This window comes from Biomphalaria glabrata, chromosome 13 (genome assembly GCF_947242115.1).
Source record: "Biomphalaria glabrata chromosome 13, xgBioGlab47.1, whole genome shotgun sequence".
NCBI classification, from domain to species: domain Eukaryota; kingdom Metazoa; phylum Mollusca; class Gastropoda; family Planorbidae; genus Biomphalaria; species Biomphalaria glabrata.
This window is the reverse complement of record NC_074723.1, coordinates 3,111,053-3,127,138: the sequence shown is the minus strand read 5'-3', so window position 1 is coordinate 3,127,138 and position 16,086 is coordinate 3,111,053. Positions and strand designations below refer to the sequence as shown.

The window sequence follows — 16,086 nt, the reverse complement described above, 5'->3', positions numbered from 1 at the left end:
TGTTAAAAGTAGAGACCGCCGAGTTTCGTGGTTAAACAGACACTTCCGATAATCACAACCTACTTTGGTATCTGTCCTATATATATATATATATATATATATATATATATATATATATATATATATATATATATATATATAACACTACATCAGGTTTTGAAGACATGAAGTGCCATGATCACTGAACAAAACGGCTGACAGTGGGGCGCTAAGATTGAGCGAGGATGCCAGCAGGGAGCGAAGAGATTTCAACTCGGGTGTGATTACAACAAAAAAGAAATGAAAGATGCGTGTGATTTACGAGCTCTTGTTTGCGCATCATGAATAATTTTTCTGTCCTGACTGCTCACCCCTGATGGATGCACTACAAGGGGGCAGGGGGGGGGGGAAATCTATTGACCAAGCATCAATTAGCGTCAGAGCTATATTGCTTTAGTCTGCATGCAATCAACCAAAATGTGTACATGTGTAGGCGCTCACATATATCTAGATATACATGCAACAAACAATAGTTGAGACACACACACATACATTGTCTAAGGGGAGTTAATTCAACGTGAAAGGTCTACGCCTTGCACGAGTTATTACGGTACTGCTGGTTCAGTTCGATGATAGTAATTACAGGCCTTACAGACAGGCGATGTTTTGTAAACAGAGGATTTCTTTAACTCTTTCTCTCCTGATTGACGATGGGATTTATAAACGTTTGTGCTATATAAAAAGAGCATTTATTCTCCTATAATCCTATACCAAAATACAACATTTTCTGATTACAAACAAAAAAGTTATTGAAGTTTAACCCTAACAGGGTAGTGAAATGCAAATGAGGAAAATCTAATAATACTTTCGGAACGATAAAAAATAATTACGGAGAGAAAGAGTTAAACCATTTTCCTTTAATGCAGACGGAGATTTGTTTCTATTTGAGGTAAATCGACATTGTTGTACTCTGTAACTTTAATATAACTTCTGGTTATCGTAGTGTTATAACTACTTAGAACCTTTCTAACCATCCAGGGCCGGATATATGCAGTACAGGCACTGTGCAGGATTTCTATGGAAGCCCTTATTCTCTTTCTAAAGCTAATATTAACAAAAAGAAATTGAGTACTTATGGATTTATTCCCATTGTTCTTTTTCCTTATATTTAATATGCATCTTTTGTTAAGAACTAATATTTACTTTTTCCTTAGTGCTATTAAAGCATAGAATGGATTGCCTGAGTCAGCCAGGAAAACCAAATGACTTGGCATAATTTAGGTCATTGGTTAAAATGCATGGCTAGATTGACCTAGAAACACGCGCAGGACGTAATCATCTTCAAATACAAAAACAAAACCTAAGATAAGAAGGCAGGGCTCCTTTTTAAAAGAGACGTCCTAAGCATCAGTACATCTGCACTATCGTATATCTCGCCCGAGAGTGTTTAATTTGGCCCAAGGTGATGTCATTATCCTCTGTCACCAGGTGGCAGGGTCAATGTTGAAGCCTCTAGGTGATGCTCTTGGGATCTGCCTGAGGGGTCCACGGAGTGCGTAAAGAAGTATTTTTTTGAATGAAAGACATCCATTCTTCAGACCTGGCCTGCTCCTCGTGGTTAAGGCTGCACCAGGAGTGTGGATGATCTGTAGGCTAGATGTGTGCCTGAATCGAAACCAAATAGTCAAGAGAAGGCCCGAACACTGACCTGCAACGTCAGAGCATGTGGGCGATGCCTACCATTAGCGCATTGCCATGTTACAGGTCTGTACGACGTGGCTACGAGCTATTGGTCTCTACTGCCCACTCCACTGTCCAAAGGTTGCGACGACAAGGATATGATTTTGTATCTCTGCAAACATATATTGGTTTCGCTGCAATACATTTTACAGCTTAAAAGTTTGTATTTATTTTGGTGAAGTATAGGAGTTTTAATTTCTCGATCTATAGGGCGACTCCCATCTTTAATGGGTACCTGATATTAGTTGCGGCAACGTAAAGGCGGTATGTCGTTTGCTAGCCCACATGACACCCTTGCTTACCATGGGTAACATAAAAGAATGACCTTTACAACATCTTCTCTATAAGGGGGAACTACTTTCATCGTGCTAAATTATAAATGCATTTTTTTGTCTTTCTGTGACATTTTAGGCTTTAGGTAATCTCCCTTTTGCAACTTCTCGTGAGACTAAAGAGTCCAATCCTTTATACTTATCCAAGGTCAAAGGTTAAGCATTCGACACTAGAAGCTCAGGCGTTTTCAACCTTTTTACAACTTCTGGTGAGCTCACCATCTCCAGGACCCTCCCTTTAGACATGCCCTCCATGTATTCTGTGCTTCCTCTCCAACTTCTGCAGTCAATTACAAAACGCTCAACGTGATTTTTAATGTTAAAACTATACATATACTATAAATAGCCACTTGACCAACGCTAAGTAAACATCGCCTCAGCCCTGAGTCTCTGACCCACTCTCTGATTTGTCCAGTCTAGAATCGAACTGATGACGTATTGACCATTCACGGTCAGAACGCTGACTTTCATTAATGTAATGGCCTTCGCTGACCACGTTGCGTCACAGAGGGACCTTAGAAGAAATGAAGCAGTTTGTTTTTGGAGGAGGACATAAATAAAGTGGAAGTAGGACATCCACATTTACAGCTTCAGGTATTGATGTCCTGAGTCTAGACGAAACCATTACATTAATATATAGATTTCTTAAATAGTGATTTTTGCGCTGTGTACATAAATGTGGACACTTGTCTGAAATCAATATTAGTACTAAATACTTACAAATTTGTTACAGTGATCAAACGATTCCAATAATTGTAGTTTGAAGATTGATTCACATAGTTTGAATAAAATTTGAATTAAAAAAAGCGAATAATTTGAAAAGTTGACCATGTTGATCATTCGTACTGCGTTACAGAATACGGTAAATGCTTAGTTATTCCAGGTACATTTTGACGAAAAACGTGTGAAATTGTATACTTTTGGATTTGTGGTGAGGTCAGTGAAGAAACAGTTAACTAGTGTTATACATTACTGTTATGTAAAAGGTTGTAGGTTGGTAAGAACAAAGCTATCAACTAAAGATCCCAGAAATGAAGATTTTCTTGAGCTGAGGGGTCCCAAACAAAGGATGCGTACCCTGCTGACCGGAAATAGTCTAGAAATTAAGTTACTCAAACTGTCACAGAACCACTACAACAAAGGTCAAGACAGTGATGGCGGTTGGTTATAGATTAAGATATTTAGAATTGAGGGTAATTTGGCACTCAAATAAGTGCATTGACAATTCATGTTTGGGGAATGGGTATTTAAAGAATGATACATTATGTTGAATATATAAAACAATTGGTTATATTTTCTCTTGTTCAATGTCTTTGTTATAACGTTTTAATGTTTAGTCCATATTCTCCTATGTCCAGTGTGGAAAGGACACTAAAGTCGATGTTGACTAAAGGAGTTTGAAAATCAACGGAAAGGTCAAGGTTACCTGTGAATTTGACGTTATGAAGGTGGGTCTTGATGTATTCTCCGCTCATCTTAGTCAGCATGGCGTCACAGACTCCACGAGTTGACCCGCACAACTTTTGGTGGATTTCCTGGGAATGAAAAGTAGCTTTAACAAAACCTGGCACCTTGTGTAAACGATATCAGGTGACAAACTTTAATAGAATAGATTGACTTCAATCCATCCTTCGCAGAAAAAAAGATGTTTATTCAATAATAATATACTGCAACTTCTTGGTAGTTACACAAAGATAATCCTATTTGAAATATAACTACATCCGCATAACAATACAGGTCCACTAGAATATAATTTCACTACTAAAATACGACCATTAACAGCGGGTAACAATAAGCTTCAATAATATGTATCTAGCTCTAAGTACAAAAACGACTACAATACGTGTACTGTCTCTACTGACTTCAAGTGACTACCATCAACTGAACTAAAGTTACTACCGACTAAAAATCGATTTAGTCAATCTTACTTCCTCTTGCTATGTCCGAGGTTTCTAGTGTCTTTTCACCGACCTGACCCGAGGTGAACATATAACAGGCAATGTTAAGCGAGACTGTGACACATTGATATGACCATCGACGAACCTATTCTCTGTGGCACTTTACGTCTCGAGAGACGATCTTTTCCCTTTGCAACTTCTTGTGTGACTAAAGAGGCCAATAGTTGATACACAGCTGCGATCGCAGGTTGGGCATATATAATCACCAGGCGCCGTTGCATTTTCACCCTTCTTTCTGCTTCTATTGTGTATGACATCTGCAATCCGTGACCCTTACTATATGCTCTCTCCCCATGTGGATCTATCTAGTTCCACCTCTTCCCAGTTGCCAGTGTCGATTTTGAAGAGCTTCATGTCGCGTTTGCATACATCCGTATAACGTAAAAGTGGGAGACCAGCGGCTCTCCAGGTGTATGTTTCTTCTGGCTGGTGAAAACTGGCCAGCTGTAGCCTACTTTATAAATATGGTCATCGTCTAGCTGTGTTCTACTTCTGGCTTCTCTTTGTATTTTAAGAAGTGTTATAGATTTAAACTTTTATTTTTAATAGACCTTAGAGAAAAACTCTTATCATACATTGCACTTTCTATAATGCTCCTACTTGTCTCAACCTCTGGCCAACTTTTCACAAGACTGATGCTCTTTCTGTCTAGAGCAGGGTTCTCAACCTGTGGGTCGCGACCCCCTTAGGGGTCGATTGACGATTTGCCAGGGGTCGCCTAAGACCATCAAAAATATGGATTGTTATTGTCTATTCTTCTATTGCTGTATGTGTGTGTGTGTGTGGGGGGGTCGGGTCAGAGTGGGGGGTTGTAAAAAGGGGTCGCCGAGCATAAAAGGCTGAGAACCGCTGGTCTAGAGAAACAATAAGTGTGTACAGAAAACAGCAGCGCCAGCTTTCCTCTTGGGAAACACTCACGGGAATTTAGATCAAGGAATCATTAGCTGCTTATGTTTGACGATTGACTTTCTAGTTGCGGTACAAACCAAATTGTTTGCAACTAATTGCGAAGCAGCTCAGTTTGCAGGTGCAGCCAGGATTCTCTTAAATCAGTGTTTCCCAAACTATGTTCCGCGGAACCCTAAGTAAGGCCTGAATAGGTGTTCAATGAATTACTGGAATAAGTAACTGGTAGACCACTATTTGAATTAATCCCTCTAAAAAAATAATGCAAAGTGTTCCGCTAAATACTTAGAAAGTGTTAGAAACACTACCATAGATAGAGCCACAAGTTAGGGACTCCAGTCTTGATTTTTCCTAGAGATGTTTGAAATTCCCCTACTAGTATGACGATCTTCATTTGCACGAAGCTCCAGAATTTTAAGGCGACTTAACCCTTTAATATATCAGTAGGAGCAGTTTTTCCTAGTCTGTGTCTAAGGCACATGAACAGACTAAGGCCTGGTTTTGATTAACAGATGCAATTTAGGAATCATTTAAAATTATATTAACTCTTTCTCTCCTAATTGACGATACCAACGTTGTTCTTAACAAACTATATTAAAATTTGGTTTTATAAACTTTGACATATAAACACAGCATGCATTATTCTCTATTTATATACCTAATATAACATTTCCTGATTACATACAAAAAAGGTTATTGAAGTTTAATCAAAACCGGGTAGTGGCACGCAAATGAGCAAAAGGAATAAATACATTGGAGCGTGGGGAATAATTACGAGAGAAAGAGTTAATAAGAAGTAAACTGTGTGATATATACCAAGTACTTGAGGTGATATATACCAAGTAATTGACGTGATATATACCAAGTACTTGACGCGGCATATACCAAGTAATTGACGTGATATATACCAAGTAATTGACGTGACATATACCAAGTACTTAACGTGATATATACCAAGTACTTGAGGTGATATATACCAAGTAATTGACGTGATATATACCAAGTACTTGACGCGGCATATACCAAGTAATTGACGTGATATATACCAAGTACTTGACGCGGCATATACCAAGTAATTGACGTGACATATACCAAGTACTTAACGTGATATATACCAAGTACTTGAGGTGATATATACCAAGTAATTGACGTGATATATACCAAGTAATTGACGTGACATATACCAAGTACTTAACGTGATATATACCAAGTACTTGAGGTGATATATACCAAGTAATTGATGTGATATATACATAGTACTTGACGTGGTATATACCAAGTAATTGACGTGATATATACCAAGTACTTGAGGTGATATATACCAAGTAATTGACGTGATATATACCAAGTACTTGACGTGATATATACCAAATACTTGACGTGATATATACTAATTAATCAAAAAATCTAACAAGTAATAGATGCGATATATGACAGTAATTGATGTGATATAACAAAAACTCAGCCTATGAATAAATCGATAAACTGGAATAAAAAGGAGACCAATACTTTTGGATACCAACCTTGAACGCGTAAGCAAACGCCATGATGGAATCAGAAACAAACTGAAGCTGGGCTTCCATCATGAAATTCCCAGGTGTGATCCTTTCATCTCCTGTGCACGTGCGGTTGTGGTGGTTGTAGGGCGTCTGGGGGGTGCCGTTGTAGCGGCAGTTGAAGTGATCCTGAAGATAGCAAAAGATAAACTCAGGTAAGCTCTCTGAGATAGGAGCCAAATTTGAATCCAACAGCACATCCTTATTTTTATGGTGTCACGCAAGGGAGATCATTAGCTTTACTTCTGCTCCATACGATCAATTTTAAATTGTGAAAAAATACAGCTTGATTACGTCACCGTTATTTCTTAAGCGCTGTATTCCACACCAATCTTCAGACTCGAAGACAAGCCTTATATTTATTTAGAGAGAAACAGTGAATATCTTTCGGTTACTGAAATATAGAAAACATTGCATACATTACCTGTGAAGAAACAAGTTCCTTTAATTGTAAAGAATTTACAAATAGCGTATGTACAGGGCTAACATTTATATACAAGCAACTCCACTAGATGGTTTCTTCTACTCCTTGATTACAACATTTCCCATATCAATCTCTAACAAAAAGTTTACGGGCGTAAATATAAAAATAAAAAATTCAAAGGTCATGTGGAACCGAACCTCTGAATCCTAGCTATGTACTTATGAAGCATTGTGTCTGATTATATGTTGTCCTATTACAACACTATGTTACGCTCGTCTAGTATTTATAGTGAATAGTTGTAAAAATGGTTTAGTTTTTCTTGCATAGTGGATTAAAAAAATTAAAAGTTTTCAATATCTTTTGTATTTTTTTTTTGCGGTCTACAAAGGACAGGCAGATCACATAAAACTAAAACAGTTAATCAGATTTCTGGGTCGCTAAAAATGGGATCAGAAAGATGAGGGCTCTGCAAAGGTGTGTCACTGTGTGCTGCAAGCTTCCTAAAGGTCCCCAGGTTCTGAATGTGGTAGATCAGGGGTTCTCAACCTGTGGATCGCGATGTCCCTTGGGGGTCGATTGACCATTTGCCAGGAGTCGCCTAAGACCATCGATAATATGGATTGTTATTGTCTACTCTTCTATTGCTGTGTGTGTGTGTGGGGGGGGGATCGCGGCAGAGTAGGGGATTGTAAAAAGGGGTCAACGAGCTTTAAAGGTTGAGAACAGCTGAATTGGTAAGCGAAAGGATCCTAGCGTATAGAGAACGTTAAAAGCATGACCTAGTGCTCTAGATTTAGTGTTCTTGGTCTCTAGATCCATTACAAATTGAATTACTTGACTGTTCCAAAGTAGTGGATACCATTACACTTCGTCAAAAGTATTTTTTTTTAAAGTATGTTTTTCACGTTTTTACAAAGCTTATATCCGTCTGTCCGTCTGTCTGGTACAACTTTTTTGCAATTTATTTCTCCCACTTCCCATTCTCGGATAAAGTAAAAAAAACAACACTTTTTTTTAAATATAGCGCAACTTTTATGCTTATAACATGCTCAGAGCGTTACGTTCGATATCTCGTTTGTGAAGCAGCCGGGGGAGGGTGGGATATCTGGGAGAAGGTCTTCCGTGTTGCCTTTAGGTGCTCAGTAAACACAACTCTGCTCGAGTCGGGTGTCGAACTCGAGTCCCATTTATAGGTAGCCAAGCCAAGTTCAAAGCGTACTTAGCCTCTCGGGCATACATCCCACTTTGCACAATTCTTCAAGGTCCCTAACGAAACATGAATTTAATCATAAATTAACCAATTGATTTAATTAAACAGTGGCTATTGATTAGTTTTGTTTGATTTAGTAAAGTGGAAATAAATCTTATAGATTTTACATTTTAGTGCAGACTTTAAGTGTTCATGACGATGTGCTCTAATTATAATCTGACCTGTTCCTATATGGCTGCAAATGTACAGTTCTTTCCTTTATATAGACTTTGTTGCTGGGTTTTTTTTTACGTTTTTTTTTAAATATTTTGCTTGTTTTAGCCTAAAAATACTTTCACAGACTTAAATTTAAGTTCTTTAAAAAAAAATATTTCTTAGCCTATCCTTTACGCGAACCGTCTCACAAAACAATAATTTAAAAAAAAAATATTAAAAAACAAAAATACATGGTAATTACTTTTTTTTTATTTAAACAAAGCAAAATCTTTCCTGGACCATAAAATGATACATTCCCAAAAAATTGAATTCTCTTGTCCGGTTGAAAATTAGTTGCAATCTCGATCTAAGCTCGCCTAAAGTGCGTGACATTCTTCTAGAATCTAGATCATCCAGTTTAATCAAGTTGTAAATATAAAAAAAAATATCTAGCGAAAAATTAATTATTTCCTTCTGTGAAACATCCAAACATCATTGAAAAGATTCATAACTTGACGTGGAAATGATAGATAAATAAATAATACACCTAATTATGTTCCGGTTGTTTAATTATAAATATCTTATCTTATAAGATACAGACATTACTTCAAAAAAGATGATTACGTCATACGCGTTTTCCTAGGTCAATCTAGCCATGCATGTTAATGAATGACTTTAGCTCTGCCAAGTCATTGGCTTTCCTGGCTAGCTCAGGCAACCCATTCCATGTTATAATAGCACTAGGGAAGAAGGAGTATTTGTACACATTTGTCCTAGCATATGGAATAAAGAATGTGCCCTTATCTTTCTTAATATGTTACCAAGGAAGCACCTGAAATTTTGTTTAGAGGATAGATTTATTGTGTTAAGCGCTTCCGCGGTGATGAGTACTTGAACTATGAACAAACTCAAAGGAGGTAATGCCGAACTCAACATCCACACCGACGCAAGGCCAACAATCGATAAGGGAACCGTCGGTTGTCCTCTTCTTATTCCTACTGTAAATGAGAAAGTGTCTTGATTCTAAGCCTCTCTTAGAGCGTTCTTACTTTTTAAAGATCTATCACGTCATTTGTCACTAAGTAAAAGTTTCCCCCTTATTCCCGAAACAAAATAACTAAATTCTAATCGTGTCATAACAAGTGTTAATCTTAAGATATAAATAATCTGTCATAGCACAAAGGAGAAATAGAATTTATATGAGTTAAGCGTGGAAAAGTGCTAGAAAACAAGTACACACCAACAGGTCCGGCCTTAGCCCTTAGGCATAGGCAAACTAGGAAGTCATCAAAGTCCTCCGACTGTTGGGGGGCCTCGCACAGGTCTCTACTATGATTTAAACTTTATTCACTAATACATAATGGTAACATTTAGACTACAGACAATTTTTCATCCTTTTGGATTGAGCTAAAAATTTAGTTTAGTATGAATATGCTTAAGAAGTTTAAGGAACGCTAATTCAACGCTATGGAAATGGCACAATTTGAAGTACACTTATTTGTTGATTGAGATATAGATACAGTAAGGTTGTTGTATTTATTGCATAATTTTTTTTTTATTATTTCATTTGGGGGGCCAACCTATTCACTTCGCCTAGGACTTCCAACGACATATGGCCGGTCCCAAAATCAACGACAGAATTGGATTATCTTTTCAATTTTTTAAAAACAATCTTGCTGTATTAGCCTTCTACTATCAACTGACCCACATTCATTCATGAAACACAATTGATAACAAAGTTCACCCAGTACTGGTCACTAAAGACAACAAAGAAATGGAATGTCGAAAAAATAAAATATATTCTGTGTGATACACATAGACACCATAGATGTCACAGATCAAAACTTGTGTATGCATTCACAAATTATTGGTTTGGTTGAGTGGTATGCATTCAGTTCTGTCATCTCGATGGTGCCAGGTTCGAACCTTGTTATCCGCAATCCTCCGCTGTTCTGCGGAAGGCTCAGGCTAAGATACAATGTATATAACAAGATTCAACTCTGAAGGAATATCCGATACGTGAAAAACAAATACTCTTCCAGTGATTACTCAAATAAATATCTTAATGATGTTCAGACGAAACATTAAAAGCTGTTTTTGTATGTACATCGCTCTCTCTCTCCCTTTCTCTCTCTCTCTCTCCCTCTCTCTCTCTCCCTCCCTCTCCCTTCCTCTCTCTCTCTCCCCCTCTCTCTCTCCCTCCCTCTCTCTCTCTGTCCCTCTCTCTCTCTGTCCCTCTCTCTCTCTCCCTCCCTCTCTCTTTCTCTCCCTCTCTCTCCCTCCCTCTCTCTCCCTCTCTCCCTCCCTCTCTCTTTCTCTCCCTCTCTCTCTCCCTCCCTCTCTCTTTCTCTCCCTCTCTCTCCCTCCCTTCTTCTCTCTCTCTCTCCCTCCCTCTCCCTCTCTCTCTCCCTCCATCTCTCTTTCTCTCCCTCTCTCTCCCTCCCTCTCTCTCCCCCCTCTCTCTCCCTCCCTCTCTCTCCCCCCTCTCTCTCCCTCTCTCTCTCTCTCTCTCCCTCTCTCTCTCCCTCTCTCTCTCTGTCACTCTCTGGTGAGTCTTACCTCCCAGTACTCTCCAAACCAAGGGTTTCGTTTGTTGTTTGTTGGTGTCAGATTCAGGAAGTACTCTTTAAATCCTTTCACCTCTTCTGCGATTGGCTGAACAGTGACCGCTCCTTCCAGCTAAACAGAAACATACAGTTCAATGAATATAACACTTTCGGACAAATATGTTTAAGTTTGCTATTTTTATGTCATGTACTAGTTTCTTCTGCTGTGCGTTTTACAGCACGATTAGTTGCATAGTTAATAAACTAATAATAAACGTTTAACAACTTAAAGCATATATGCATGATTTTTCTATAATTTTAAAATTCGTTTCTTTAATAAAGATTTAGTATACAGAAAAATTATGCAATTAAAAGGAAAAATCAACACAGTTATAACATATATCAATTGATATCAGAAAAAAAAACAAGATTGTAATATTCTTTGGTTGGTAAAACTAATGTTATTGTACCTGATTATATCTCTTTATACTCTAAAAAATCATTGCGACCTATATATTTTTTCCCATCTAACGTAGATTAATCTGTTTCCTTTTACTCGATATAAGTTTGAATGCGTATCTTAGTCTTAACTACATAAAATTTCGATTAGTCTCTAGGGTATGTCTCACGGTTAATTAGCGTAAGTCTTCAAACCTACCTCTGGTTCGTTGCCTTTAAAAGCCAGGCCTCTAGCGCCCCAACCGTCAGAGCCGATCCAAGCAAACTTTCCAGTGGCGTCGTTTCTTCTCACTGCCCTCATCAGCCCGGCCACTTCCTGGTCAGAGGCGAATACTATAACACCTGGAAAAAGAAGATGTAGTTAGGTGGTCGTAAGTCTCTTACTGTCTCTCTCTTTCACACACACACACTCATATAGACACACACTTACACACACTCACATAGACCCACTGTTACACACACTCACATAGACACACTGTTACACACACTCACATAGACACACTGTTACACACACTCACATAGACACACTGTTACACACACTCACATAGACACACTCTTACACACACTCACATAGACACACTCTTACAGAGACACACTCTTATACACACTCACATAGACACACACTTACACACACTCACATAGCCACACTCTTACATAGACACACTCTTACACACACTCACATAGACACACTCTTACATAGACACACACTTACACACACTCACATAGACACACTCTTACATAGACACACACTTACACACACTCACATAGACACACTCTTACATAGACACACTCTTACACACACTCACATAGACACTCTTATACACACTCACATAGACACACTCTTACACACACTCACATAGACACACTCTTACACACACTCACATAGACACACTCTTACACACACTCACATAGACACACTCTTACACACACTCACATAGACACACTCTTACACACACTCACATAGACACACTCACATAGACACACTCTTACACACACTCACATAGACACACTGTTACACACACTCACATAGACACACTGTTACACACACTCACATAGACACACTGTTACACACACTCACATAGACACACTCTTACACACACTCACATAGACACACTCTTACACACACTCACATAGACACACTCTTACACACTCTCACATAGACACACTCTTACACACACTCACATAGACACACTCTTACACTCACTCATATAGACACACTGTTACACACACTCACATAGACACACTCTTACACACACTCACATAGACACACACTTCCTCTCTCCCTCACACACTCTCTTACTCACACTTTCACATCCACACATTTTCTATTCCCGCACTCTCATTCCCACACTTTCTCGCTCTACACCTCACACCCTCTCTCATACCCTTTTAATCTCACTCTCTTCCAAACACACTCTCTAATACTATTTCGTCACAAACACACACTCTCTCACACACACAAGCGCTCTTTTCTTACACACTCTTCTAGAATTGGTAGGCGCGTTGGGGTCCCGGGTTCGAATCCTGGTGAAGACAGTGATTTTTTTAATTTCTGGATCTTTGGGCGCCTCTGAGTCAACCCAGCTCTAAATGGGTACCTGACATTAGTTGAGGGAAAAGTTAAGGCGGTTGTGCTGACCACATGACACCCTCGTTAACCGTAGGCCACAGAAACAGATGACCGTAACATCATCTCCCCTATAGACCACAAGGTCTGAAAGGGGAACTTTACTTTACCTCTAGAATAAGCTATATATGTATATACATATTAAGTCCAGGATTAGAAATGTCACATGACTTCCTGCCAACACTTTACCTCTGGCAAACTCTTTCTCCAGCAGCTTGAAGACAATCTTGTCGTAGTCCTGCTCCGTGGGCACCCCAGAGTCTTTCAGCAGCTTCTCTCTGAGAGCTATACAAATGTCTTTGGTCTTGCGCAGTAATACCTCCACCTCGTTAAAGCCCTGGTCAATAAAGAGATGTCACAAACATCTTAGTCCGGCATCAAGATATACATATAACATACATCTTAGCCCGGCATCAAGATATACATATAACATACATCTTAGCCCGGCATCAAGATATACATATAACATACATCTTAGCCCGGCATCAAGATAAACATATAACATACATCTTAGCCCAGCATCAAGATATACATATAACATACATCTGAGCCCAGCATCAAGATAAACATATAACATACATCTTAGCCCAGCATCAAGATATACATATAACATACATCTTAGCCCGGCATCAAGATATACATATAACATACATCTTAGCCCGGCATCAAGATATACATATAACATACATCTTAGCCCGGCATCAAGATATACATATAACATACATCTTAGCCCGGCATCAAGATATACATATAACATACATCTTAGCCCAGCATCAAGATATACATATAACATATATCTTAGCCCGGCATCAAGATATACATATAACATACATCTTAGCCCAGCATCAAGATAAACATATAACATACATCTTAGCCCAGCATCAAGATATACATATAACATACATCTGAGCCCAGCATCAAGATAAACATATAACATACATCTTAGCCCAGCATCAAGATATACATATAACATACATCTGAGCCCAGCATCAAGATAAACATATAACATACATCTGAGCCCAGCATCAAGATATACATATAGCATACATCTTAGCCCGACATCAAGATATACATATATAGCATACATCTTAGTCTGTAATCTAGATATACTTGTAAACATAGAGATTTAGCACATCTAAGGCTGGCATTAAGATATAATAGTAAACATACTAGCAAGGTACCTGTGGGAATATGACGTTAGACCCATTCCGGTAAGTTGAGAGTGACTGAACACAACTTGAGAGCAATACTGTATATTATGTAATAAGTAACAGTGCAAATCCAAGAGAACAACACATACGACACACACACACATGTGGCTCATGGGATAAACGAGAACAAGGTCCTGAAACTACGGGTCATTTGAAAGGTCAGTATTATATGTCAACCATGAAACTTGCTAGGATTCCGAGTTACATGCTAAATCTTCATATATTCTGAATGCACGTTTGCTTTTTTTTAAAGTATAGGAACCTGGAGACTTTCTACAGCGTCCTGACTAAATGTTTTACATAAACTTAATAGTGTTTGAAATTTGGAGACTTCCCACAGCGCCATCGTCCTGACTGACTGTTTTGCGTCATCTTGTTAGCAGAGCAAGAGACAGCATTTCATGAAAGCACCTTTGTTAAATAATATTAAGGCTTGCCTTCGAGTCCGAAGATTTATGAGAAATGCAGTATTTCCCGTGACGACGCAGCCCCAGCTGTAACCTACATAATTTGCCAAGCCCGGGGCAAGCATAACCATTGTCCGCCGGTGGGCGATTAAGATTTTTTTTATCGCCGTCTGCGTCTGTCCTCGGCGGCAGCGGATTTTCTTTTGGTGTCTAATGTGTATCCTGCAGTCTTTGTGAGTGACCCCCAGCTGTCTCTGACTGAGGCCGCATGCAACACCTTTGTTAAGTAATGAATGCCTGTCCTAATTAGCAGGAGGTCGATTGTGATCCCTAGCTCAGTTTTCGTGGACACATTTTTTTTTAAATTCGTTTGAATAATAGAAAAGTCATTGCCTAATTGAAGGCAAGGTCGACGTTAAACAAAATGACCTATCGATAATTCCTAGGACGATGTGCCATCAGCCTGATGTTCCAATTTATGTGTTATTCCTTTTTGTGCTCACGCCTCTCTTTTTGGTTATTTCGGACTCATACTGCCGATAAAGGTTATATTTTTTTTTTATAAAAAGGAAACCTCAGCATTTGCGTTATTTATCTTTAGCTTTGTCATCATAGGAATCCTTGACCCTTATGCCTCTTTTATTTGCCTCTTTTTGGGGCTTTATATGCCTATTTTTTGTGTCCTCCTGCCTCTTTTATTTGCCTCTTTTGTGGGCTTTTTTTAATTAGTATTTTTTTTATTTATTTATAAGTTCCCACATTTTGCTAATATTAAATTATATTTGAAATATGATTAGCCTGTATTTAATTAGTTAATAAAATAATGAATCTACATCAATAATAGATGCTAACTTCAACATCTATTTTTTATCCACAATCATCATATTTTATTACATTGAATATTGCGGTACAGAGGAGAACTGAAGAGGCCACATTGATCAAAAACATGGAGTCAATGAAAACAAAAACATAGCCCAGTGAACCTAGATTTGTTCATGAGAGACTTAAGCCATTCAAACAAATCAAAGATCTAAAAACTGTTTTAAAACTATTAAACAACATTTCCAGCCTATAACAATGACAAGGATGAAATTGTTGGACCAGCATCAATGTCAAGAGAATAACTTAACAAGAGTCAGCGGGTTCAAAGATGACATAGTCAAGTGATGCCCAGGCAACAGCCCTAATCCTGCCTGTGACACCAACCAACACCTCCAAAGTTGTACCTGCAGTGCAGAATACAACAGGTCAGGGTTGATTCTATTGGACTATGTTGTGCAGTTATGCCACAAAGTAGAAATGTGGCCTTGATTGATCTATACCACCTCCATTATTGATTGATGGAATGAATAGTCCGCATATATAACAATAAAGTCCTTCAGCAAAAATGTCAAGGAATGAAGGAAATACAACTCATTCAAAAAAGATTCCTTTCTGCGGTACAAGCTTCTATAAGTACTGTATGGAGAAATTATTCCAAGATAAAATATTAGGAAATGTGAAGAAACAAGTCCTTTTAAGTGTAAACTGCCTTTT

At 38.4% G+C, this 16,086-nt stretch overlaps 1 protein-coding gene across 1 annotated transcript in view; it reads right to left on the bottom strand.

Annotated features, from left to right (window-relative positions):
• LOC106059672 (metabotropic glutamate receptor 3-like) overlaps window positions 1-16,086 on the bottom strand; it is a 311,145-nt gene that overhangs the window by 44,184 nt on the left and 250,875 nt on the right. The window contains exons 4-8 of the mRNA XM_056009168.1: window positions 13,122-13,269; window positions 11,505-11,647; window positions 10,860-10,979; window positions 6,439-6,600; window positions 3,478-3,586 (exon numbers count right to left, since the gene is read on the bottom strand). Coding sequence (XP_055865143.1) covers window positions 3,478-3,586; window positions 6,439-6,600; window positions 10,860-10,979; window positions 11,505-11,647; window positions 13,122-13,269 — 682 coding nt within the window. The remainder of the gene's footprint in view (window positions 1-3,477; window positions 3,587-6,438; window positions 6,601-10,859; window positions 10,980-11,504; window positions 11,648-13,121; window positions 13,270-16,086) is intronic.